Source organism: Procambarus clarkii, chromosome 18 (assembly GCF_040958095.1).
Source record: "Procambarus clarkii isolate CNS0578487 chromosome 18, FALCON_Pclarkii_2.0, whole genome shotgun sequence".
NCBI lineage: Eukaryota > Metazoa > Arthropoda > Malacostraca > Decapoda > Cambaridae > Procambarus > Procambarus clarkii.
Genome location: NC_091167.1, coordinates 10,600,985 through 10,627,765, shown reverse-complemented (window position 1 = coordinate 10,627,765; position 26,781 = coordinate 10,600,985). Strand labels below are relative to the sequence as shown.

Below are 26,781 nucleotides of genomic sequence, written 5' to 3'. Positions count from 1 at the left end.
CAAGCAACAAAAATTTGGCAAGAAAGAGAAGGGTGGGCAGACTGCATTTTCTTGGACTGTCAGAAAGCCTTTGACACAGTACCCCATAAAAGGCTGTTACAAAAGTTGGAGCAGCAGGCGGGAGTAAAAGGTAAGGTGCTCCAGTGGATAAGGGAGTATCTAAGCAGCAGGAAACAGCGAGTAACTGTGAGGGGGGAGGCATCAGAGTGGCGAGATGTCACCAGCGGAGTCCCACAGGGCTCTGTACTTGGACCTATTCTGTTTCTAATATATGTAAACGATCTTCCAGAGGGTACAGACTCATTCCTCTCAATGTTTGCTGATAATACAAAAATTATGTGAAGAATAAAGACAGATGAAGATAGACAGAGACTACAGGATGACCTGGACAAACTGGAGGAATGGTCTAGAAAAGGGCTACTAAAGTTCAACTCGGGAAAGTGTAAGGTGATGAAATTAGGCGAAGGAAGCAGAAGGCTGAACACAAGGTACCATCTGGGAGATGAAATCCTGCAAGAGTCAAATAGAGAGAAAGATCTGGGGGTTGATATCACACCGAACCTGTCCCCAGAGGCCCACATCAAAAGGATATCATCAGCGGCATATGCTAGGTTGACCAACGTAAGAACTGCCTTTAGAAACTGGTGTAAGGAATCGTTCAGGACCCCGTATACCACTTATGTCAGACCAATCCTGGAGTATGCAGCTCCAGCCTGGAGTCCATATCTAGTAAAACACACGAGAAAGTTAGAGAAGATTCAGCGGTATGCCACCAGACTTGTCCCGGAACTGAGAGGTATGAGCTACGAGGAAAGGCTGAAGGAGCTGAACCTTACGTCTCTGGGAAATCAGAAGGGTAAGAGGAGACATGATAACCACCTACAAAATTCTCAGGGAAATTGACAGGGTGGACAAAGACAAACTCTTCAGCATGGGTGGAACACGAACAAGGGGACACAGGTGGAAACTTAGTACCCAAATGAGCCACAGAGACATTAGAAAGAATTTTTTCAGTGTCAGAGTATTTAGTAAATGGAATGCATTAGGAAGTGATGTGGTGGAGGCTGACTCCATACACAGTTTCACATGTAGATATGATAGAACCCAGTTGGCTCGGGAATCTGTACACCTGTTGATTGACAGTTGAGAGGCGGGACCAAAGAGACAAGGCTCAACCCCCACAAGCACAAATAGGTGAGTACACACACACGCGCGCGCACACGCACACACACACACACATTTTTTTGGAATGTCGGAAAGCTTTTGACACAGTACCCCATAAAAGGTTGATGCATAAGCTTTAGAAACAGGCAGGAGTAACTGGTAAGGCGCTCCAGTGGATAAGGGAGTACCTAAGCAATAGGAAGCAGAGAGTTACAGTGAGGGGTGAGACCTCAGAATGGCGTGAAGTCACCAGTGGAGTCCCACAGGGCTCTGTGCTTGGACCTATCCTGTTTCTGATATACGTAAATGATCTCCCAGAGGGTATAGACTCATTCCTCTCAATGTTTGCTGACGACGCCAAAATTATGAGAAGGATTAAGACAGAGGAGGACAGCTTGAGGCTTCAAAAAGACCTGGACAAGCTGCAGGAATGGTCGAACAAATGGCTGTTAGAGTTTAACCCAAGCAAATGTAATGTAATGAAGATAGGGGTAGGAAGCAGGAGACCAGATACAAGGTATCACTTGGGAGCTGAAATACTTCAAGAGTCCGAGAGAGAGAAAAACCTGGGGGTTGCAGGCGATGAGTCACAATAACGTGGCTGAAGTATGTTGACCAGACCACACACTAGAAATTGAAGGGACGACGACGTTTCGGTCCGTCCTGGACCATTCACAATCGACTTGAGAATGGTCCAGGACGGACCGAAACGTCGTCGTCCCTTCAATTTCTAGTGTGTGGTCTGGTCAACCTGGGGGTTGATATCACGCCAGACCTGTTCCCTGAAGCTCATATCAAGAGGATAACATCAGCAGCATATGCCAGGTTGGCTAACATAAGAACGGCCTTTAGAAACTTGTGTAAGGAATCTTTCAGAACATTATATACCACATATGTCAGACCAATCCTGGAGTATGCGGCTCCAGCATGGAGTCCATATCTAGTCAAGCATAAGACTAAACTGGAAAAGGTTCAAAGGTTTGCCACCAGACTAGTACCCGAGCTGAGAGGTATGAGCTACGAGGAGAGACTACGGGAATTAAACCACACTTCGTTGGAAGACAGAAGAGTTAGGGGGGGACATGATCACCACATTCAAGATTCTCAAAGGAATCGACAGGGTTGATAAAGACAGGTTATTTAACACAAGGGGCACATGCACTAGGGGACACAGGTGGAAACTGAGTGCCCAAATGAGCCACAGAGATATTAGAAAGAACTTTTTTAGTGTCAGAGTGGTTGACAAATGGAATGCATTAGGAAATAATGTGGTGGAGGCTGACTCCATACACAGTTTCAAGTGTAGATATGATAGAGCCCAATAGGCTCAGGAACCAGTACACCTGTTGATTGACGGTTGAGAGGCGAGACCAAAGAGCCAGAGCTCGACCCCCGCAAGCACAACTAGGTGAGTACACACACACACACACACACACACACACACACACACACTCTCTCTCTCTCTCTCTCTCTCTTTCTTTATCTTTAAAGAATTCTGATAAAGAAAGAGATCTAGGGGTTGTTCTAAATAGAAAACTATCACCTGAGGACCACATAAAGAATATTGTGCGAGGAGCCTATGCCACGCTTTCTAACTTCAGAATTGCTTTTAAATACATGGATGGCGATATACTAAAGAAATTGTTCACGACTTTTGTTAGGCCAAAGCTAGAATATGCAGCGGTTGTGTGGTGCCCATATCTTAAGAAGCACATCAACAAACTGGAAAAGGTGCAAAGACATGCTACTAAGTGGCTCCCAGAACTGAAGGGCAAGAGCTACGAGGAGAGGTTAGAGGCATTAAATATGCCAAAACTAGAAGACAAGAAAAAGAAGTGATATGATCACTACATACAAAATAGTAACAGGAATTGATAAAATCGATAGGGAAGATTTCCTGAGACCTGGAACTTTAAGAACAAGAGGTCATAGATATAAACTAGCTAAACACAGATGCCGAAGAAATATAAGAAAATTCACTTTCGCAAACAGAGTGGTAGACGGTTGGAACAAGTTAGGTGAGAAGGTGGTGGAGGCCAAGACCGTCAGTAGTTTCAAAGCGTTGTATGACAAAGAGTGCTGGGAAGACGGGACACCACGAGTGTAGCTCTCACCCTGTAACTACATTTAGGTATTTATTTATTTATTTATTTATATATATACAAGAAGGTACATTGGGATTTTGAGGATACGTAGTATAGTAATTACAATCTTGTAAAGCCACTAGTACGCGCAGTGTTTCGGGCACAATAAAAGGTAGTTACACTTAGGTAATTACACACACTATACTCACTCGGTACAATAGCGCATAGAATGAGAGCGAAGCTGCTGGTCATGGGGGACCTAAATCACGGAGAGATAAATTGGGAACAAGGAATCCCCATGGCGGGGAGGAGACCTGGGGAGCGAAGCTGGAAGACGTTATTGACAGGAATTTCCTAACACAGCATGTGAAGGAAGACACTAGGGAAAGAGGATGGGATACGCCCAGCCTATTAGACCTCAATTTCACCCAGAATGTAGAAGACATCGAGCATTTGGAACATGAAATACCACTAGGAGCCAGTGACCATTGTGTCCTAGTCTTTGACTACATGATGGAGCTTAAAATTGTGACCAAAGGACAAGAGGTCCGGGAAAGGAGACTTGATTACAGAAAAGGGGACTACAGAAGGATAAGGGACTACCTGGGAGAAGTGCAGTGGGAGGAAGAACTTAGAGGAAAAACAGTGCAAGATATGATGAACCAAGTCATATGGAAATGCAAGGAGGCTGAAGAGAGATTTATTCCAATAGTAAAGGAAAAAAGCAGGAGGGAATATAATAACCCATGGTTTAATAGACAGTGTCAGGAAGCAAAAGTGAGAAGCAGGAGGAAGTGGAGGAAGTACAGAAGACAAAGGACAGAGGACAACAGGATTAGATGTAACAGAGCTAGGAATGATTACATTAACATAAGACGAGTATCGGAAAGAAATTATGAGAATGATATTCCAATCAAAGCGAAAAAGTGACCTAAATTACTACATAGCCATATAAGAAGGAAGATGTCGGTAAATGACCAAGTGACAAGACTGAGGAAAACAGAAGGGGCATATACAGAAAGTGACAAGGAAATCTGCGAGGTACTGAATGCAAGTTTCCATGGAGTGTTCACAACCGAGCCTGAGCAGCTCCCATTGTTAGAAGAGATTACCCTAGATGAAAGACTATCAGATATAGAGGTGACAGCAGAGGAGGTAATGAAATAGTTGACAACACTGGATACAACTAAAGCAGTTGGACCAGACAAAGCATCACCATGGATACTAAACAAGGCAGCGCAGGCCGTCAGCGTGCCTCTGACAATGATCTTTAATGAGTCACTTATGTCGGGAGAATTGCTCAGTTGCTGGAAGAAGGCAAATGTCGTACCGATTTTCAAGAAAGGTGATAGGGAGGAGGCACTTAACTACAGACCCGTATCACTGACAAGCATCCCCTGCAAAATACTTGAAAGAATAATTAGGCTAAGACTTGTTGAGCACCTGGAGAGCATTGGGTTTTTAAACAAACACCAACATGGGTTCTGGACAGGGAAATCATGCCAAACAAGCCTTTTGGAATTCTATGATAAAGTAACAAGTAAAGATAAGGCAGGACAGAGAAGGCTGGGCAGACTGCATATTTCTTGACTGCCAAAAGGCCTTTCTTGAGGTTATCTTGAGATGATTTCGGGGCTTTTAGTGTCCCCGCGGCCCGGCCACCCCCAGGAAGCAGCCCGTGACAGCTGACTAACTCCCAGGTACCTATTTACTGCTAGGTAACAGGGGCATTCAGGGTGAAAGAAACTTTGCCCATTTGTTTCTGCCTCGTGCGGGAATCGAACCCGCGCCACAGAATTACGAGTCCTGCGCGCTATCCACCAGGCTACGAGGCCCCCCTTTGATAGAGTACTGCACATAAGACTGCTATACAAACTTGAGAGGCAGGCAGGAGTAAGCAGAAAGACCCTAGCATGGGTAAGGAACTACCTAACAGGAAGGAACCAGAGGGTAATGGTAAGGGGCAAGAAGTCGGACTGGCGAACAGTAACGAGTGGAGTACCTCAAGGATCGGTGCTGGGACCAATCCTCTTTCTAATTTCGCAAGTGATATGTTTACAGGAGTGGAATCCTACATGTCAATGTTTGCGGATGACGCAAAATTAATGAGAAGAGTTGTGACAGATGAGGATTGTAGGATCCTCCAAGAGGACCTGGACAGGTTGCAGAGATGGTCAAAGAAATGGCTACTGGAGTTCAACACGAGTAAATGTAAAGTTATGGAAATGGAATCAGGTGATAGGCGACCAAAGGGACTGTACACAATGAAGGGGAACAGCCTACCTGTAACGATTCGAGAAAGAGACCTGGGAGCGGATGTGACACTTAATCTAACTCCTGAGGCACATATAAATAGGATAACGACAGCAGCGTACGCTACACTGGCGAAAATTAGAACGTCATTCAGAAACCTAAGTGAGGAGGCTTTTAGGGCGCTTTACACTGCTTACGTGAGGCCAGTCTTAGAGTATGCTGCATCATCATGGAGTCCTCACCTGAAGAAACACATAAGGAAAGTGGAGAAGGTTCAGAGGTTTGCGACGAGGCTTGTCCCAGAGTTACGAGGGATCGGATATGAAGAGCGTCTGAAGGAACGGAACCTTACGACACTAGAGAAAAGAAGGGAGAGAGGAGATATGATAGGGACATATAAAATACTCAGGGGAATTGACAAAGTGGAAATAGACGAAATGTTCACACGTAATAATAACAGAACGAGGGGACATGGGTGGAAACTGGAAACTCAGATGAGTCACAGAGATGTTAGGAAGTTTTATTTTAGCGTGAGAGTAGTAGAAAAATGGAATGCACTTGGGGAACAGGTTGTGGAAGCAAACTCTATTCATAATTTTAAAATTAGGTTTAATAGGGAAATGGGACAGAAGTCATTGTAAACAACCGATAGCTGGAAAGGCGGGATCCAAGAGTCAAATTTCGATCCTGCAAGCACAAATAGGTAAGTACAAATAGGTGAGTGCACACACACACACACACACACACACACACACACACTCACACACACACACACACACACACACACACACACACACACACACACACACACACACACACACACACACACACACACACACACACACACACACACACACACACTCACACACACACACACGCACACACACACACACACACACACACACACTCACACACACACACACACACACACACACACACACACTACCTACAAAATTCTCAGAGGAATTGACAGGGTAGAAAAAGATAAACTATTCAACACTGGAGGGACACGAACAAGGGGACACAGGTGGAGACTGAGTGCCCAAATGAGCCACAGAGATATTAGAAAGAACTTTTTCAGTGTCAGAGTAGTTAACGGATGGAATGCATTAGGCAGTGATGTGGTGGAGGCTGACTCCATACACAGTTTCAAATGTAGATATGATAGAGCCCAATAGGCTCAGGAATCTGTACACCAGTTGATTGACAGTTGAGAGGCGGGACCCAAGAGCCAGAGCTCAACCCCCGCAAGCACAATTAGGTGAGTACACACATCCCCAGTGTAATTTATACATTATCCTGGGGGTTGTAATATTTATACATTATCCTGGGGGTTGTAATATTTATACATTACCCTGGGGGTTGTAATATTTATACATTACCCTGGGGGTTGTAATATTTATACATTACCCTGGGGGTTGTAATATTTATACATTACCCTGGGGGTTGTAATATTTATACATTATCCTGGGGGTTGTAATATTTATACATTATCCTGGGGGTTGTAATATTTATACATTATCCTGGGGGTTGTAATATTTATACATTATCCTGGGGGTTGTAATATTTATACATTACCCTGGGGGTTGTAATATTTATACATTATCCTGGGGGTTGTAATATTTATACATTATCCTGGGGGTTGTAATATTTATACATTATCCTGGGGGTTGTAATATTTAACTCACACAAGGGACAATACCTTCAAGCTCAAACAAGCCACAGTAAACGGGGCAGAGTTTCCTTCACCCTGATACACCTGTTACTTAGCAGTAAATATGTACCTGGGAGTTAGACAGCTGCTACGGGCTGCTTCGTGAGTGTGTGTGTGGGGGGGGGGGAAGGTTGAAAAACAGTAAAATAATATGTAAAACTAGTTAGTAGTTAGTAACAGTTGAGAGGCGGGCCGAAAGAGCAGAGCTGAACCCCACAAGCACAACTAGGTGAATACAACTAGGTGTCCCTTGTGTAACTCACAAGGGACAATACCTTCAAGTTTAAAAGATCACAATATAGGATAGAAAGCCGGAGATAGTGTTCCTCCCGTCGGATAATAATTCCATAGAATCGCTTATCCGATAAAATTGTACTCCTACTCAAGTCTCTGAATATGTTAGATATTAAGTCACTGCACATCCTCTCATGTGTACTATACATATATAAAACGCTAAACTGTAATGTCAATCCTGACCTCAAAAGCTTCACTGAAGCTTGTAACAGAACCCATGAGCACCACACCAGAAATAAATACAGTTTTGATATTCCAAGAGTACGACTTAATCAAACTAGAAATGCTCTACAAATCAAGGGACCCAGAATGTGGAATGACCTTCCCAACCATGTTAAAGACTGTACCTCTCTCAACCAGTTTAAGATAAAAACTAAGCACTACCTAATAAATTCCCTGTAACCTACCTTACCCCTCTGTTGTCAACCCATGTCTGTTGTTTCTTTAAATAACGCTGTTTGTCGACAGAATTGTATTTGTGCTGCTTTTTCAACCATGTTTCCCCCTTTTTATCTCTTTTTTTTTTATTTTTGTTCTCAACTCATTTTATTCTTTATGCTCAATTAACTTTAAGCTTTAGTCATTTAAGTTTTTCATGCCCGAAACGCTTTGCGTAATAGTGGCTTTAGGCATTGTATGTACTAGCCCTATCTATAAATCCATCACTCTTTGTAAAATCTCTTGTATGTATGTACCTTACCTAAATAAACATTTGATTTGAAATTGCAAACATCAGAAGAGTTAAATAGTTCAAAACTGAGCTGGAAGACATACTGTGTAAATATGAGTGTGACGATGTCAACGCCATCTGTTGAGCGCACCCGACCTTCATTTTCTGTTCCCCGGTGGAAGGCTGTGATCTTATTGACACCTGTGTAGTTTCCTTCTTACTATTCATCTTTTGCTCTTCAGAAGTGATGTGGGTGGTAAATTGGTCGACAGGACTCGTTTACACAGAACATGCAGTCCTGAACTGAAGACGTGTTCCAGTGGGAACACGTGACGGTACTGTGAAGGACTGACCAATGATTCACTGAGAAAGGTGAAGTGATCGGCGTGAGGACCATAGAAGACAGTCCCAGGGAGGGAACCTTGAGTCTTTTAGACTGGCTGAGATACATAGTCAGGCTGCGAGCAGCGGCGTCTAACAACCTGGTTATTTATGTAAGGCTTCATGACTTCCAAGTAATAAAAATTGGAATTGTATAGTTAATTACTTAACTAATGACACAGCTAAGTTGTTTGTTTTTAACAAACTAAGCTACGTTTGAATTGTTGACATAAAAAGAGCCTTAGACAAAGCACAAGGGATTGCGATCCTGGACGAGCTTGCATGCACGGGTGTCAAGGGGAGACTCATGAAATGGGTTGAAGACAACCTCACAGGGAGGAAAGCAAAGGTTTGCTTCAATGGAACAGTCTCAAGAACAATGAGTATTGAACTCGGGATCCCCCAAGGAGGGGTCTTATGCCCCACACTATTTAACATACGAATGCCATGGCAATATTGAATATCCGGAAGGAACACAACAAGTGGGATATGCAGATGAGGTCCTAATACAAGCCCAACCTTGAGAAAAATTAAACAGTCCATTGAACTCCTCGGAAGGAAATGTATTGAGTTCGGTTTCACTCTCTCCACAAACAAGACGAAGGCATACTCCCATCACAAGCGGGGAGAAAATGAAGAACTGGAAATTAATGGTGTAACACTTGAATGGGTTGACCACTTTCGGTACCTTGGCGTCACTGTCAGCTGTAACAGGGGGAACAAAAATGAGCTCAACCAACTCATAGGAACATGTAAAAGTCGACTCAGGGCACGGAAAGCTATGACCTGGAATGGGCATAGAGCCTCTATTGCAGTGTTTAAAAATTATGTACACAGCCAATGTTCATCAATGTTCAGTGAATATGCTCCGTCAGAGACTATGCCGCACAAGTTTTGTACACTTATTCTCAAAGCAAAATGAAAAGACTTGAAAGTATGCAAAATGAAGCCATGACAACCATTCTTGTAGTCCCAAGAACTGCCAAAACGTCTAATCTACGAAGGAGTTGTCCCTCCCCAGTGTTAAAAACACCGAATTCAGGAACTGAATGCTAACTTGTAATTAAGATAGCCAGAGATCCCCATTACAATGATATTGAAACAAACAGGAGGAGGAGGAGGAGGAAACAGGAGGAAACAGGAGAAGCAAAAAATTGGCAACACAAATCAGTCTGCTCCCTAAAAGAACTTCACCTGCTTGAGGAAGCCCGTGAGCTCCTGCCTGTAGAGAGGTTACCTCCCTGGGAGGATGACCCATGCAGGATTATCATCAATGAGATGGCAAGGAAAACGTCCAACATGATACCACAAGAAATGAGGCACAAGTATCTTGAGGAAACTTATAAAGAAGCCGGAAATTAATTGGATCAAATCTAAATTGATAGGTTGTCTAATCCTACAAATGGCAGGACTGGCGCAGTATACACTAATTAGGAATAATGCCGTTCAAAACAGAAATGAAGAAAAAGCACGTATTGAGAACTGTACCTCTTCAGTGCAAGCAAAACTAACTGCCATTGTTATGACATTAAGATTCCATGAAAGACACTACTGATGCAGTGATCTGCACTGTTTCAAAAGCAGCACTATAAGACATTGGTAAAAAGACACGCAGAAAACATTGCAATAGTTGCTGAATTCAAGAGTTATGGGCAGTAATCAATAAGGGAAGAGTGATCAAGGTCGTGTGGATCCCCTCCCATGTTAGAATATGTGGGAATGAACGAGCAGATGTGCTGGCTGCTGAAGGCGCTGAAGGAGACCATATTGAATACTTCATACCCAAGACTCTACTACAAATTAGAGGTATTGTCAGGCAACATCACCGTGACAAGGTAACTGAGGAAAGGAGAATAGAAGCACAAATCAGTGAATCTGTACGATGGTACAGCATGGTTACAGCTGGCAATCCCAGTCATTATGGGCGAAGAGGAGGTGGCCGCTGGAGGGAGGGACGGAGGGAGGGACGGAGGGAGGGAGGGAGGGAGGGAATTACCAGAGAAAAGCGCTAAGCCATTATGACTATATAGCACTTGGAAGGAGTCAGGATAAGGATTTGGGATGGGACGGGGGAAAGGAATGGTGCCCAACCACTTGGACGGTCGGGGATTGAACGCCTACCTCAATGACCCGAGACCGTCAGGGCACGGTCATCGATAATAGTGGGAATAGCTATTCACAGTAATAGTGAGAATCCGTCTTGGATACAAATATCCATGGAGATTCGGAATGGAAGCAACAGTTGAGCAGCGGAGATGCAGAAACTGTGATGAGAGTGACGGACACCGCCTTAACCACTACCTGAGAGAATGTGAACATCTAAGGGACATTAACAATAAGGTACTATAATAAACCAAACATTATTTCTCAACTATAGATACTGTTCTTAAATGATTCCCACATTTGGCACCCACAAGATACCGCAAATTTAGGGGGTTGACAAACGTTAATCTTCTTGTTTGAGGAGCTGTTCACTTGAGACAGTTAAGCAAGTCCCAGCTGTGTCTGGGTACAAGTGACAGGATGAACAACCCAGAAGGTTTTCTTCCTATTGGGGAGTGTTGTACATGCTGCTAAAGCGGTGTGTCCACTCACAAGATGAGTGGCGCTGCCCAATACTGTCACTATGGCGGTGTGTCCACTCACAGGATGAGTGGCGCTGCCCAATACTGTCACTATGGCGGTGTGTCCACTCACAGGATGAGTGGCGCTGCCCAATACTGTCACTATGGCGGTGTGTCCACTCACAGGATGAGTGGCGCTGCCCAATACTGTCACTATGGCGGTGTGTCCACTCACAGGATGAGTGGCGCTGCCCAATACTGTCACTATGGCGGTGTGTCCACTCACAGGATGAGTGGCGCTGCCCAATACTGTCACTATGGCGGTGTGTCCACTCACAGGATGAGTGGCGCTGCCCAATACTGTCACTATGGCGGTGTGTCCACTCACAGGATGAGTGGCGCTGCCCAATACTGTCACTATGGCGGTGTGTCCACTCACAGGATGAGTGGCGCTGCCCAATACTGTCACTATGGCGGTGTGTCCACTCACAGGATGAGTGGCGCTGCCCAATACTGTCACTATGGCGGTGTGTCCACTCACAGGATGAGTGGCGCTGCCCAATACTGTCACTATGGCGGTGTGTCCACTCACAGGATGAGTGGCGCTGCCCAATACTGTCACTATGGCGGTGTGTCCACTCACAGGATGAGTGGCGCTGCCCAATACTGTCACTATGGCGGTGTGTCCACTCACAGGATGAGTGGCGCTGCCCAATACTGTCACTATGGCGGTGTGTCCACTCACAGGATGAGTGGCGCTGCCCAATACTGTCACTATGGCGGTGTGTCCACTCACAGGATGAGTGGCGCTGCCCAATACTGTCACTATGGCGGTGTGTCCACTCACAGGATGAGTGGCGCTGCCCAATACTGTCACTATGGCGGTGTATCCACTCACAGGATGAGTGGCGCTGCCCAATACTGTCACTATGGCGGTGTGTCCACTCACAGGATGAGTGGCGCTGCCCAATACTGTCACTATGGCGGTGTGTACACTCACAGGATGAGTGGCGCTGCCCAATACTGTCACTATGGCGGTGTGTCCACTCACAGGATGAGTGGCGCTGCCCAATACTGTCACTATGGCGGTGTGTCCACTCACAGGATGAGTGGCGCTGCCCAATACTGTCACTATGGCGGTGTGTACACTCACAGGATGAGTGGCGCTGCCCAATACTGTCACTATGGCGGTGTGTCCACTCACAGGATGAGTGGCGCTGCCCAATACTGTCACTATGGCGGTGTGTCCACTCACAGGATGAGTGGCGCTGCCCAATACTGTCACTATGGCGGTGTGTACACTCACAGGATGAGTGGCGCTGCCCAATACTGTCACTATGGTGGTGTGTACACTCACAGGATGAGTGGCGCTGCCCAATACTGTCACTATGGCGGTGTGTACACTCACAGGATGAGTGGCGCTGCCCAATACTGTCACTATGGCGGTGTGTACACTCACAGGATGAGTGGCGCTGCCCAATACTGTCACTATGGCGGTGTGTACACTCACAGGATGAGTGGCGCTGCCCAATACTGTCACTATGGTGGTGTGTACACTCACAGGATGAGTGGCGCTGCCCAATACTGTCACTATGGCGGTGTGTACACTCACAGGATGAGTGGCGCTGCCCAATACTGTCACTATGGTGGTGTGTCCACTCACAGGATGAGTGGCGCTGCCCAATACTGTCACTATGGCGGTGTGTACACTCACAGGATGAGTGGCGCTGCCCAATACTGTCACTATGGCGGTGTGTACACTCACAGGATGAGTGACGCTGCCCAATATTGTCACTATGGCGGTGTGTACACTCACAGGATGAGTGGCGCTGCCCAATACTGTCACTATGGCGGTGTGTACACTCACAGGATGAGTGACGCTGCCCAATACTGTCACTATGGCGGTGTGTACACTCACAGGATGAGTGGCGCTGCCCAATACTGTCACTATGGCGGTGTGTCCACTCACAGGATGAGTGGTGCTGCCCAATACTGTCACTATGGCGGTGTGTCCACTCACAGGATGAGTGGCGCTGCCCAATACTGTCACTATGGCGGTGTGTACACTCACAGGATGAGTGGCGCTGCCCAATACTGTCACTATGGCGGTGTGTACACTCACAGGATGAGTGGCGCTGCCCAATACTGTCACTATGGCGGTGTGTCCACTCACAGGATGAGTGACGCTGCCCAATACTGTCACTATGGCGGTGTGTCCACTCACAGGATGAGTGGCGCTGCCCAATACTGTCACTATGGCGGTGTGTCCACTCACAGGATGAGTGGCGCTGCCCAATACTGTCACTATGGCGGTGTGTCCACTCACAGGATGAGTGGCGCTGCCCAATACTGTCACTATGGCGGTGTGTCCACTCACAGGATGAGTGACGCTGCCCAATACTGTCACTATGGCGGTGTGTCCACTCACAGGATGAGTGGCGCTGCCCAATACTGTCACTATGGCGGTGTGTCCACTCACAGGATGAGTGACGCTGCCCAATACTGTCACTATGGCGGTGTGTCCACTCACAGGATGAGTGGCGCTGCCCAGTAAACTGGCTCCTCGGGGCAAAATTCAACAAAACTAACACACTACCTGTGAGGGATAACACTGACACACACTACCTGTGAGGGATAACACTGACACACACCACCTGTGAGGGGATAACACTGACACACACCACCTGTGAGGGGATAACACTGACACACACTACCTGTGAGGGGATAACACTGACACACTACCTGTGAGGGATAACACTGACACACACTACCTGTGAGGGGATAACACTGACACACTACCTGTGAGGGATAACACTGACACACACTACCTGTGAGGGATAACACTGACACACACTACCTGTGAGGGGATAACACTGACACACTACCTGTGAGGGATAACACTGACACACACTACCTGTGAGGGATAACACTGACACACACTACCTGTGAGGGGATAACACTGACACACTACCTGTGAGGGATAACACTGACACACACTACCTGTGAGGGATAACACTGACACACTACCTGTGAGGGATAACACTGACACACACCACCTGTGAGGGGATAACACTGACACACACCACCTGTGAGGGGATAACACTGACACACTACCTGTGAGGGATAACACTGACACACACTACCTGTGAGGGGATAACACTGACACACACCACCTGTGAGGGGATAACACTGACACACTACCTGTGAGGGATAACACTGACACACCACCTGTGAGGGGATAACACTGACACACACCACCTGTGAGGGATAACACTGACACACTACCTGTGAGGGGATAACACTGACACACTACCTGTGAGGGATAACACTGACACACTACCTGTGAGGGGATAACACTGACACACACCACCTGTGAGGGGATAACACTGACACACTACCTGTGAGGGATAACACTGACACACTACCTGTGAGGGATAACACTGACACACACCACCTGTGAGGGGATAACACTGACACACTACCTGTGAGGGATAACACTGACACACTACCTGTGAGGGATAACACTGACACACACCACCTGTGAGGGGATAACACTGACACACTACCTGTGAGGGATAACACTGACACACACTACCTGTGAGGGATAACACTGACACACTACCTGTGAGGGATAACACTGACACACACCACCTGTGAGGGGATAACACTGACACACTACCTGTGAGGGATAACACTGACACACACTACCTGTGAGGGATAACACTGACACACACTACCTGTGAGGGGATAACACTGACACACTACCTGTGAGGGATAACACTGACACACACTACCTGTGAGGGATAACACTGACACACACCACCTGTGAGGGGATAACACTGACACACTACCTGTGAGGGATAACACTGACACACACCACCTGTGAGGGGATAACACTGACACACTACCTGTGAGGGATAACACTGACACACACTACCTGTGAGGGATAACACTGACACACACTACCTGTGAGGGGATAACACTGACACACACTACCTGTGAGGGATAACACTGACACACACCACCTGTGAGGGATAACACTGACACACACTACCTGTGAGGGGATAACACTGACACACACTACCTGTGAGGGATAACACTGACACACTACCTGTGAGGGATAACACTGACACACACTACCTGTGAGGGATAACACTGACACACTACCTGTGAGGGATAACACTGACACACACTACCTGTGAGGGGATAACACTGACACACACTACCTGTGAGGGATAACACTGACACACACCACCTGTGAGGGATAACACTGACACACACCACCTGTGAGGGATAACACTGACACACACTACCTGTGAGGGATAACACTGACACACTACCTGTGAGGGGATAACACTGACACACTACCTGTGAGGGATAACACTGACACACACTACCTGTGAGGGGATAACACTGACACACACCACCTGTGAGGGGATAACACTGACACACACTACCTGTGAGGGATAACACTGACACACTACCTGTGAGGGGATAACACTGACACACACCACCTGTGAGGGATAACACTGACACACACTACCTGTGAGGGGATAACACTGACACACACCACCTGTGAGGGATAACACTGACACACTACCTGTGAGGGATAACACTGACACACACTACCTGTGAGGGATAACACTGACACACACCACCTGTGAGGGGATAACACTGACACACACCACCTGTGAGGGGATAACACTGACACACACTACCTGTGAGGGGATAACACTGACACACTACCTGTGAGGGATAACACTGACACACACTACCTGTGAGGGATAACACTGACACACTACCTGTGAGGGATAACACTGACACACACTACCTGTGAGGGATAACACTGACACACACTACCTGTGAGGGGATAACACTGACACACTACCTGTGAGGGATAACACTGACACACACTACCTGTGAGGGATAACACTGACACACACTACCTGTGAGGGGATAACACTGACACACTACCTGTGAGGGATAACACTGACACACACTACCTGTGAGGGATAACACTGACACACTACCTGTGAGGGATAACACTGACACACACCACCTGTGAGGGGATAACACTGACACACACTCACCTGTGAGGGGATAACACCTGACACACTACCTGTGAGGGATAACACTGACACACACTACCTGTGAGGGGATAACACTGACACACACCAACTGTGAGGGGATAACACTGACACACTACCTGTGAGGGATAACACTGACACACCACCTGTGAGGGGATAACACTGACACACACACCTGTGAGGGATAACACTGACACACTACCTGTGAGGGGATAACACTGACACACTACCTGTGAGGGATAACACTGACACACTACCTGTGAGGGATAACACTGACACACACCACCTGTGAGGGGATAACACTGACACACACTACCTGTGAGGGATAACACTGACACACACTACCTGTGAGGGATAACACTGACACACACCACCTGTGAGGGGATAACACTGACACACACTACCTGTGAGGGATAACACTGACACACTACCTGTGAGGGATAACACTGACACACACCACCTGTGAGGGTATAACACTGACACACTGAAACTTTTAGGATAACACTGACAGACACACTCCTGTGAGGGGATAACACGGACACACACTACCTGTGAGGGGATAACACTGACCACACTACCTGTTGGGGATACACTGACACACACTACCTGTGAGGGAATAACACTGAAGACACCACCACCTGTGAGGGATAACACTGACACACTACCTGTGAGGGGAATAACACTGACACACAAAAAAAACCGTGATGGTAACACTGACACACTACTGTGAGGGATAACACTGACACACACTTACCTTGTGAGGGATATACACTGACACACCTCCTGTGAGGGTATAACTACTAGACCACACTTACCTGTGGGATAACCCTGACAACTACCCCCTGTGCGGGATAACACTGACAAACACTAACTCTGTGATGGATACACTGACACACACTACTTGTGAGGGGATAACACTACACCTACCTGTGAGGTATAACACGACACACACTAACCTTGAGGATAACACTGAACACACCACCTGTGAGGGGATAACACTGACACACACTACCTGTGAGGAATGATAACACTGACACACCTACCTGTGAGGGATAACACTGACACACCACCTGTGAGGGGATAACACTGACACACTACCTGTGAGGGATAACACTGACACACACTACCTGTGAGGGATAACACTGACACACCTACCTGTGAGGGATAACACTGACACACCTACCTGTGAGGGATAACACTGACACAACTACCTGTGAGGGATAACACTGACACACACTACCTGTGAGGGATAACACTGACACACACCTACCTGTGAGGGATAACACTGACACACTACCTGTGAGGGATAACACTGACACACACCTACCTGTGAGGGGATAACACTGACACACACTACCTGTGAGGGATAACACTGACACACACTACCTGTGAGGGGATAACACTGACACACACTACCTGTGAGGGGATAACACTGACACACACTACCTGTGAGGGATAACACTGACACACCTACCTGTGAGGGATAACACTGACACACACCTACCTGTGAGGGATAACACTGACACACTACCTGTGAGGGGATAACACTGACACACACTACCTGTGAGGGATAACACTGACACACTACCTTGTGAGGGGATAACACTGACACACACCACCCTTGTGAGGGGATAACAAATGACACACTACCTGTGGAGGGATAACACTGACACACTACTGTGAGGGATAACACTGCACACACCACCTGTGAGGGGATAAACTGACACACTACTGTGAGGGAAACACTGACCACACACCTGTGAGGGATAAACACTGACACACACCACCGTGAGGGGATAACACTGGACACACTACCTGTGAGGGATAACACTGACACACACTACCTGTGAGGGATAACACTGACACACTACCTGTGAGGGATAACACTGACACACAACACCTGTGAGGGGATTAACACTGACACCACTACCTGTGAGGGATAACACTGACACACCCCTACCTGTGAGGGGATAAAACACTGACACACACTACTGTGAGGGGATAACACTGGGACACACTACCTGTGAGGGATAACACTGACACACACTACTGTTCTTTTTTTTTTTTTTTTTTTTTTTGGAAACACTGACACACACCACCTGTGAGGGGATAACAATGACACACTACCTGTGAGGGATAACACTGACAACACCACCTGTGAGGGGATTAACACTGGACACACACCTGTGAGGGATAACACTGGGACACACACTACTGTGAGGGATAACACTGACACCACTACCTGTGAGGGAGAACACGACACACACTACCTGTGGGGATAACACTGAAACACACACCTGTGAGGGAAAAACTGCACACACACTACCGTGAGGGATAACACTGACACACACTACCTGGAGGGGATAACACTGACACACACCCTACCTGTGAGGGATAACACTGACACACACTACCTGTGAGGGATAACACTGACACAACTACCTGTGAGGGATAACACTGACACACACTACCTGTGAGGGGATAACACTGACAACACCACCTGTGAGGGATAACACTGACACACACTACCTGTGAGGGATAACACTGACACACACCTACCTGTGAGGGGATAACACTGACACACACTACCATGTGAGGGATAACACTGACACACCACCTGTGAGGGGATAAACACTGACACAGCACTACCTGTGAGGGGATAACAACTGACAAAATCACCACCTGTGAGGGATAACACTGACACACACTACCTGTGAGGGGATAACAACTGACAACAACACTACCGGTGAGGGAATAACACGGAACACACACCACCTGTGAGGGGATAACAACTGACACACACCTACCTGTGAGGGATAACACTGACACACACCACCTGTGAGGGATAACACTGACACACACCTACCTGTGAGGGATAACACTGACACACTACCTGTGAGGGGATAACCTGACACACTACTGTTGAGGGGATAACAATGACACACCTACCTGTGAGGGGATAACACTGACAAACACTACCTGTGAGGGATAACACTGACACACTACCACCTGTGAGGGATAACACTGACACATCTACTGTGAGGGGATAACACTGACACACACCACCTGTGAAGGGGATAACACTGACACACTACCACCTGTGAGGGGATAACACTGACACACTACCTGTGAGGCGATAACACTGACACACTCACCTGTGAGGGGATAAACACTGACACACTACTGTGAGGGATAACACTGACACACTACCTGTGAGGGGATAACACTGACACACACTACCTGTGAGGGATAACACTGACACACACTACCTGTGAGGGGATAACACTGACACACACTACCTGTGAGGGATAACACTGACACACACTACCTGTGAGGGGATAACACTGACACACTACCTGTGAGGGATAACACTGACACACACTACCTGTGAGGGATAACACTGACACACTACCTGTGAGGGATAACACTGACACACCACCTGTGAGGGGATAACACTGACACACTACCTGTGAGGGATAACACTGACACACACTACCTGTGAGGGATAACACTGACACACACTACCTGTGAGGGGATAACACTGACACACTACCTGTGAGGGATAACACTGACACACACCACCTGTGAGGGATAACACTGACACACACTACCTGTGAGGGATAACACTGACACACCACCTGTGAGGGATAACACTGACACACACCACCTGTGAGGGGATAACACTGACACACACCACCTGTGAAGGATAACACTGACACACACTACCTGTGAGGGGATAACACTGACACACTACCTGTGAGGGATAACACTGACACACACCACCTGTGAGGGATAACACTGACACACACTACCTGTGAGGGATAACACTGACACACCACCTGTGAGGGGATAACACTGACACACACCACCTGTGAGGGGATAACACTGACACACTACCTGTGAGGGATAACACTGACACACACCACCTGTGAGGGATAACACTGACACACACCACCTGTGAGGGGATAACACTGACACACACTACCTGTGAGGGATAACACTGACACACACCACCTGTGAGGGGATAACACTGACACACACCACCTGTGAGGGGATAACACTGACACACACTACCTGTGAGGGATAACACTGACACACCACCTGTGAGGGATAACACTGACACACACCACCTGTGAGGGATAACACTGACACACACCACCTGTGAGGGGATAACACTGACACACACTACCTGTGAGGGGATAACACTGACACACACCACCTGTGAGGGGATAACACTGACACACACCACCTGTGAGGGGATAACACTGACACACTACCTGTGAGGGATAACACTGACACACACTACCTGTGAGGGATAACACTGACACACACCACCTGTGAGGGATAACACTGACACACTACCTGTGAGGGATAACACTGACACACTACCTGTGAGGGATAACACTGACACACTACCTGTGAGGGATAACACTGACACACTACCTGTGAGGGATAACACTGACACACTACCTGTGAGGGATAACACTGACACACCACCTGTGAGGGGATAACACTGACACACACCACCTGTGAGGGGATAACACTGACACACACCACCTGTGAGGGATAACACTGACACACACTACCTGTGAGGGATAACACTGACACACTACCTGTGAGGGATAACACTGACACACACCACCTGTGAGGGATAACACTGACACACTACCTGTGAGGGATAACACTGACACACTACCTGTGAGGGATAACACTGACACACCACCTGTGAGGGGATAACACTGACACACACTACCTGTGAGGGATAACACTGACACACTACCTGTGAGGGGATAACACTGACACACTACCTGTGAGGGATAACACTGACACACACTACCTGTGAGGGGATAACACTGACACACTACCTGTGAGGGATAACACTGACACACTACCTGTGAGGGGATAACACTGACACACTACCTGTGAGGGGATAACACTGACACACTACCTGTGAGGGGATAACACTGACACACTACCTGTCAGGGGATAACACTGACACACTACCTGTGAGGGATAACACTGACACACACCACCTGTGAGGGATAACACTGACACACTACCTGTGAGGGATAACACTGACACACACTACCTGTGAGGGGATAACACTGACACACTACCTGTGAGGGATAACACTGACACACTACCTGTGAGGGGATAACACTGACACACTACCTGTGAGGGGATAACACTGACACACTACCTGTCAGGGGATAACACTGACACACTACCTGTGAGGGATAACACTGACACACACCACCTGTGAGGGATAACACTGACACACTACCTGTGAGGGGATAACACTGACACACACCACCTGTGAGGGATAACACTGACACACACCACCTGTGAGGGATAACACTGACACACACTACCTGTGAGGGATAACACTGACACACTACCTGTGAGGGATAACACTGACACACTACCTGTGAGGGATAACACTGACACACACCACCTGTGAGGGATAACACTGACACACCACCTGTGAGGGATAACACTGACACACACTACCTGTGAGGGGATAACACTGACACACTACCTGTGAGGGATAACACTGACACACTACCTGTGAGGGGATAACACTGACACACTACCTGTGAGGGGATAACACTGACACACACCACCTGTGAGGGGATAACACTGACACACACTACCTGTGAGGGATAACACTGACACACACCACCTGTGAGGGATAACACTGACACACACCACCTGTGAGGGATAACACTGACACACACCACCTGTGAGGGATAACACTGACACACACCACCTGTGAGGGGATAACACTGACACACACTACCTGTGAGGGATAACACTGACACACTACCTGTGAGGGATAACACTGACACACACCACCTGTGAGGGATAACACTGACACACTACCTGTGAGGGATAACACTGACACACACTACCTGTGAGGGATAACACTGACACACTACCTGTGAGGGGATAACACTGACACACACTACCTGTGAGGGATAACACTGACACACACTACCTGTGAGGGGATAACACTGACACACTACCTGTGAGGGATAACACTGACACACACTACCTGTGAGGGGATAACACTGACACACTACCTGTGAGGGATAACACTGACACACACTACCTGTGAGGGGATAACACTGACACACTACCTGTGAGGGATAACACTGACACACTACCTGTGAGGGGATAACACTGACACACTACCTGTGAGGGGATAACACTGACACACTACCTGTGAGGGATAACACTGACACACACTACCTGTGAGGGATAACACTGACACACTACCTGTGAGGGGATAACACTGACACACACTACCTGTGAGGGGATAACACTGACACACACCACCTGTGAGGGATAACACTGACACACACTACCTGTGAGGGGATAACACTGACACACTACCTGTGAGGGGATAACACTGACACACACTACCTGTGAGGGGATAACACTGACACACTACCTGTGAGGGATAACACTGACACACTACCTGTGAGGGATAACACTGACACACACCACCTGTGAGGGATAACACTGACACACACCACCTGTGAGGGATAACACTGACACACACTACCTGTGAGGGATAACACTGACACACACCACCTGTGAGGGATAACACTGACACACACCTCCTGTGAGGGATAACACTGACACACACCGCCTGTGAGGGATAACACTGACACACACTACCTGTGAGGGGATAACACTGACACACTACCTGTGAGGGGATAACACTGACACACTACCTGTGAGGGGATAACACTGACACACTACCTGTGAGGGGATAACACTGACACACTACCTGTGAGGGGATAACACTGACACACTACCTGTGAGGGGATAACACTGACACACTACCTGTGAGGGGATAACACTGACACACTACCTGTGAGGGGATAACACTGACACACTACCTGTGAGGGGATAACACTGACACACTACCTGTGAGGGGATAACACTGACACACACCACCTGTGAGGGGATAACACTGACACACTACCTGTGAGGGATAACACTGACACACCACCTGTGAGGGGATAACACTGACACACACACTACCTGTGAGGGGGATAACACTGACACACCACCTGTGAGGGGATAACACTGACACACACACTACCTGTGAGGGGATAACACTGACACACTACCTGTGAGGGATAACACTGACACACCACCTGTGAGGGGATAACACTGACACACACACTACCTGTGAGGGGGATAACACTGACACACCACCTGTGAGGGGATAACACTGACACACACACTACCTGTGAGGGGGATAACAGGAGCTAACATCATGAGGTGAGGAAGTAATCAATACATGCCGTGACCTTCAGTGTGAGTCAGACACAAATCTATAACATGTTAATATAACAGTGTTGAGGGCGGAGCTCCCTGTGATGGTAACACCGTCCCAACATTATAGTTACTGCACCACTCTCAGTCTTGTGTATGGGATAAAGTTTCAGTTTCAGTTAGATTACAAATATATATATATATATATATATATATATATATATATATATATATATATATATATATATATATATATATATATATATATATATATATATATATATATATATATGTATGACACACTGTGTCATATATACACTGTCATAGACACACTGTGTTTTGCCCGAAACGCATTGCGTAATAGTGGCTTTAGGCATTGTATGTGCTAGCTCTATCTATATATCAATCCATTAATGTAACATCACTTGTATGTATATACCTTACCTGAATAAACATCTGAATCTGAATCTGAATCTGAATATATATATATATATATATATATATATATATATATTATATAATAAGGACTTACCTTCTGGTCATGGTTGGTGAAGTCAGTGGTGGTAGTGGTGACTGGTGGTGCTGCTGGTGGTGGTGATGTTGTGGTTGTGGTGGTGGTTCCTGGCCGGGAAGTCTACCTGGATAAACAAACACTTGTAAGTACGAGGTGTTGGAGACCGTGGCGGTAGTTGTGGTGGCGAGGCGGCTGTGGTGGGGAATGTTGCGCGCATGTGTGGTGGCGTCCCTGCCACCACCTGCCCGCCTCGCGCGTGTGTGTGTACTCACCTATTTGTGCTTGTGCGGGTTGATCTCTGGCTCTTTGGTCCCGTCTCTCAACCGTCAATCAACTGGAGTACAGATTCCTGAGCCTACTGGGCTCTATCGTATCTACATTTGAAACTGTGTATGGAGTCAGCCTCCACCACATCACTGCCTAATGCATTCCAACTGTTAACTACTCTGACCCAGAAAAAGTTCTTTCTAACGTCCTTGTGGCTCATTTAGGTACTCGGTTTCCACCAGTGTTCCTTTGTTCAGTACCACCTGTACTAAACAGTTTATCATTATGTCTGTGAGAGCAGTAGGGATGACGACGTAGCGGCGCAATTGGGGTTTTGGGGATGGCGCCACTATGTCACAGGGTTTCCATGTAAATTTCTGAAAAGCGCCGCTGTGTCACGTTAGAGCCTGATATTTTCAGTTTTATTCTGTCGCATCCCGTTTAAGACCAAAAATATTTTAGAGTTCATATAATCATAGAATTTTATTTTATGAGTTTAAGACCAAAAATACTTCAAAAGACCATTTTCAGAGAATATTGTCATAAACGTTTTGTTCAGGAAAATAAACATCTTAGCCGTGATTTTTACTTTTTATATCCATTTACGGGTATATCACCAGTTAAAGACCAAAATTAATCAGAGTCCATTTTAAGACCGATTTTCATCGGAGTTCAGTTGAAGACCGAAATTTGACTGAGTCCATTCAAGACCAAAATATTTCAGAGTTTTACTTACATTCTTACCTGCATTCTTAAAGAGTTCTTATGGAGGAAATTCAAATAGTGTCAGAGTCCAGTTGTAAGACTGAAATGAGACAGAGATCATTTAAAGTTAAAGAGTGCAGTTAAAGACCGAATTTCTTCCGAGTCTAGTTGAAGACCGAAATTAATTAGAGTCCACTTTGAGCCCAAAATTCGTCACAGTCCACTTTAAGACCAAAATTTGTCAGAGACCATTTTAAGACCAAAATTTGTCAGAGACCATTTTAAGACCAGAAATTATTCGGAGTCCAGTTGAAGACAGATATTAGTTAAGAGTCTCGTTCAATGTCAAAATTAGTCAGTCTCATTCAAGATCAAATATTTTTAGTCTCATTTTGTTTCGGCTGCGTCACAGGAATTAAGACTGAATTTTGTCAGAGTTTAATCCTCACTGAGTTCTTGAAAGTTCTTATGGATATAATTAACGAACAGATATTTTTAAAAAGTTCATCAGATATTAGCTCTTGGATCCAGCTCGATATGTTTATAAGTGTAGTTTCGCTTTAATAGCCCAATTTTAGCATAACTTAAAACAGTCATATATCAGACATAGTAAATCAAATCAAATCATTAAACAAGTTCTAGCTCTTGTCCCCGCCTTAACCCCCTCTCATATCTTCATTAACACCCAATCAATTTCCCTGAAATTTAACACACCTATATTTCAGACGTAGTAGAATACAATAATTTAGTTACCGAACTCTAGCTCTCGCCTCCGCCTTACTTAACTGTTGCAACTCTGTCAATACCCCATCAATTTCCCTGAAATTTAAAACCGCTGTATTTCAGACATAGTAAAATAGACCAAACAATTACCGAGCTCCAGCTCTGGTCTCCCACCTTAGTTCCCTCTCGTATCTTCTTTAGTACCTAACCAAATCCCCTGAGGTTTAAAACATAGTTATTACAAATGTAGTAAATAAACCAAAGCAATTACCGAACTCCAACTCTTGTCCCTGTCTTAGTTCACTCCTGTAAGTTAATTATTATCAGTCCAAGTTCCCTGAACTTAAACCCACTGTAGTTCAGACCTTGTAAAAGAAACCAAAAGCAAATTACTGAGCTCCAATTCCCGTTCTCCGCCTTAATTCATCAAACTTAATTTTTTCAGATCAAGATGCTCTCTAGTCTATCACCTTATCAAGGTAAACTTATCCTCTCCTTCAATACACTTTGTTCAGTCAGCTATGAATATAATCATTCACAGGGTAATAAATATCACACGGTCATATTCCACCTTACCTTTTCCCTTCCTTATCTCCCTACACCCTTTACCTTCCTCCTTACCTTCCCATCCCTTACCTCCCCCAACCCCTTACTTCCCCAACTCCCTTTCGCCCTTATCTTCCCCTCCCTCTCCCCCTATTCCCCCATCATCTCGTCCTCACATCCTACTCCCCCTTCATATCACTCATTCCCAAACTTATCCAAACCTTCAATAATCTTACTGTATTTGTATGTTCTCTCCATATTCACTTTTTTCTTTGCATTCTCTTTCATGTTTTCTGTGTTCTTTATCATATTCTCCATGTTCACTGCAAGTTCAAATCATATTTTCTATATTCTTTATCATATTCTCATATTGTTCTTAGCATGTTCTTTAGAAGTTCATTGTTCTTTCTTTGTATTCTCTATGTTCTTTGTCATGTTTTCATGTTCTCTTCAAGTTCTCTTACATGTTCTCCTCTTTGGCACAGCTGGGTCTTCCGCCGCCTATCAGGAGTCTCTAGAACATAG

General features: G+C 46.3%; 1 protein-coding gene across 3 annotated transcripts in view; it reads right to left on the bottom strand.

Moving 5' to 3' along the window:
• Window positions 1–26,781, bottom strand: part of LOC123751403 (cytoplasmic dynein 2 light intermediate chain 1) — a 191,427-nt gene that overhangs the window by 148,192 nt on the left and 16,454 nt on the right. Inside the window, exon 2 of one of the 3 annotated variants that reach the window (XM_069326253.1) lies at window positions 24,034–24,139. In XM_069326253.1, coding sequence (XP_069182354.1) covers window positions 24,034–24,044 — 11 coding nt within the window. In that variant the 5' untranslated portion in view covers window positions 24,045–24,139. Of the gene's footprint in view, window positions 1–24,033; window positions 24,237–26,781 lie in introns of those variants that run through there. The other 2 variants (XM_069326254.1, XM_069326252.1) reach the window with 2 other exon arrangements.